The sequence below is a fragment of the Arachis ipaensis genome, chromosome B04 (genome assembly GCF_000816755.2).
Source record: "Arachis ipaensis cultivar K30076 chromosome B04, Araip1.1, whole genome shotgun sequence".
Taxonomy (NCBI): Eukaryota; Viridiplantae; Streptophyta; class Magnoliopsida; order Fabales; family Fabaceae; genus Arachis; species Arachis ipaensis.
The window spans coordinates 131,993,519-131,996,564 of NC_029788.2; the positions used below are offsets into that span (position 1 = coordinate 131,993,519).

At 26.5% G+C, this 3,046-nt stretch overlaps 1 protein-coding gene across 1 annotated transcript in view; it reads right to left on the reverse strand.

The window, feature by feature from the left end:
* LOC107637444 overlaps positions 1-1,465 on the reverse strand; it is a 2,635-nt gene extending 1,170 nt beyond the window's left edge. Inside the window, exons 1-2 of the mRNA XM_021122672.1 lie at positions 1,280-1,465; positions 926-1,036 (exon numbers count right to left, since the gene is read on the reverse strand). Of these exons, the coding sequence (XP_020978331.1) occupies positions 926-1,036; positions 1,280-1,324 (156 nt within the window). The 5' untranslated portion in view covers positions 1,325-1,465. The remainder of the gene's footprint in view (positions 1-925; positions 1,037-1,279) is intronic.

Below are 3,046 nucleotides of genomic sequence, written 5' to 3' on the forward strand. Positions count from 1 at the left end.
AAATTTATTATGAGACTATTATATATCTATTCAACTTATGCATACATGCATGATGCATGCTATATGTATAATTTTGAGTATGTGGAACATGTATATGAGTAGGGGATGGAATTGAATTCTACTAATTATATATATGAGACTATTTATATTATTATGCACCTTTAATTAACAACATGATGGGCTAAATTTAACACACAAGAAAGTTGATGATGATGATTAATAACAAATAAAGGCTTTAAACTAACTCACTAGTTATATATGTTTTTAATTAGTTAACATGCTTCTTAATTAGTTACAGTGCAATCCTTTTTAGACTTGAAGCATAAGAATAAATTAAGCACATGTTAATCTGAGCTTAAAAGATTAAATTCTTAAATGAAAGTCAAATTAAAGATGAATTATGCATCCTAAAAATATGAGTAGTCTTGTGTTCGGCTTGATAATTTTTTAAGATGGACATGAACAAAAAGCTTTTGATTAATATATATATTATCAAAAGTTTAATTTAATTTCAGATTCAACATAGTTTATAAGCCGAATCAAACTAGTTATACAAATTGTCATCATGAGTAGTCATAGATATATAAAATAACTAGGTGTGAAATTCAACCTTTAATTTAATTTATGTTAATGATCATTCAACTATTAATTATCTCTTCATCAACTTTGCAAGCTAAGCCATGGATTTGTATCTTACATTTATTGTGTATATATGCTCTTTACTTCTATATACATGTGGTTTAATTAATTTGTTATGTTTAATAACTAACAACACATATAATATAAGAACAAAAAATAGGTATCAAAGCTAGTGATAAAGAACATATATATTTATCGATAATACTAGAGAAACAAAAAAATAGTCAAAAAATTTTAGATATTTTTGGCTAATTTATTTTAGTTACCAAACATTTCTGTATATTTATATACCTGTGGAAGTTATGACAGGCTTAATGTTTGCATGCTTAGAGAGAGCTTCCATGCATTCCTCCTTTGTCATGTGAAAGATCAAACACTTCTCAATCAAGTGCTGCACCTAATTTCATTTTCACACCAAAAAAAAAAAAAACTAATTAAAATGGTAACATAGATATGAAATTTTCTTTTATAATTAATATATAAGAAAAAAATTGTAAAAAAAAAAACTATAACATATTAAAATTTACAACAAAGAGAATTCTTAAACTAACTAAAACCAACAACATAGCCATGATATATAAATATATGATGATCAACACTATACCAAAATTAATATACATGTAAATATGATTAAACTAACCATATGAATGTATGATGCAGAAGAAGAAGAAGAAGAATCTCCCATGATATGATCCAATAATAGTTGCTAAATAGTAGTGAAGGAAATAGTGAATGATCAAAGAGATGATGATGATATGCAATGCAAGTAGTTTATTGTATTGTTGAGATCTTATGCTTAATAATTATGAAAGAAAATGAAAGAAGAGGTAGAACATTATATAAAGGGAAAAATGAAAGGTGGGACAAAGTGTCCCACGTGAAAGATAAATGATAATTGGTTGAGAGGGGATTAGAGGAGATTGTAAATGACCAATTCTTTGTATGTCTTGTGCATGGACCCACCCCTCCACGTGATTTGTGGGACATCCCCACACATATTTTCCCTAAAAAGACAAACATTGAAACAACATTAGGGATTTCTGGTTAACACATCATCATGAGCTTAATGCATGGGTGATGGATCCATGTAGAAACAACTAAGTTTTCATCATTCTACAAAACCTATGGTTTTATTTGCCACCATCCAATTTTTGCCCATGCTTTTATTTCCCATTGTGTTCAGGCATAGGTCAATATCATCACATTTGGTTCATTAGCTCTGAAATTATATTCGAGTTTGATTTTGATACAATAATGACAGTGTAAAACGTTTTAGAAAAAAATCTTAAACAGTCTCTGATAATTACTTCGAAAAGAAAACGAGGCCTTAACAAAAAAAAGATATCCAACCCGACTCTTGAGATTTATTTTTATGGGACTGATTAACTTTTGTGGCAGTGTGGTTTTTTTGTTTTTTTTTTTAACACAAGAGCTAATCAGTCCCATAAAAGCCATAAAAGTAAAGTTCAGAAGCTGGGTTGGGTTTTTTTTCTTAAGAGCTTAATAGTCCTTTCGAGGTAATTATCAAGGGTTGGGTATTTACTTATCATTTTACAAAATCGTGTAATTATATCTGTTTTTTCGATAACCATTTATGTGGTCAATGTAAAAAGTAGTTATGTTTACTGAAGTGACATTATATAATTGGATGCACGTATAAAACTACCTTACACTGATAGTGTATCAACATTAAATTTACTATATTTATGAAAAAATTTTATTTGGAGTTAACTAATGTAAATATATAGTTTATAATAAGCTTTAATTAGTTTAAATTTTTTATCATTTCTAACAATATTTATAGCTTTTCAAGAAAAACAACAGTTTGAATAGGGTAGTATGAAAAATCATACATAAATTTATTGTCACAATTAAAATTCTGAGCAACTTTGAGTGTCTTGTTGATAATCGAAAAATATGATTTTTCATTTTCAGGTAAAATAGAGTTTAATATAGCCCGTTCATTTTAGATTCTCTTAATATTATATAAATAATACAACAGCAAATATCTTGAAATATTATATATTAAAATGAAGAATAATAAATAAATCATAAATATTCCCATACCTATGTGTTAGCTATAATTTATATACAAAATTAAATATATCAATAAATGCACAATTTGAAATACAAAAATGCTATATCAGCTACTCCTAGACTATCATTATTTTAAATCTCAGTTAAGTAAGTAGATTAAAAATACAACAATGTTATAAGTTATAATTAGACAACTAACATCTCTCTTAGATGAGTATGAGTCCTATACATTTTCAATAGGTCTCAAGTAAATTACAAGACTGCCTCCAAAGATTTTGACACTAACAAATATTTTTGAAAGATCAAAATGAAAAATATCTAAAAAAATTTAAAATGTAATAAAAAATTAAATATTAAATTTATATTATAT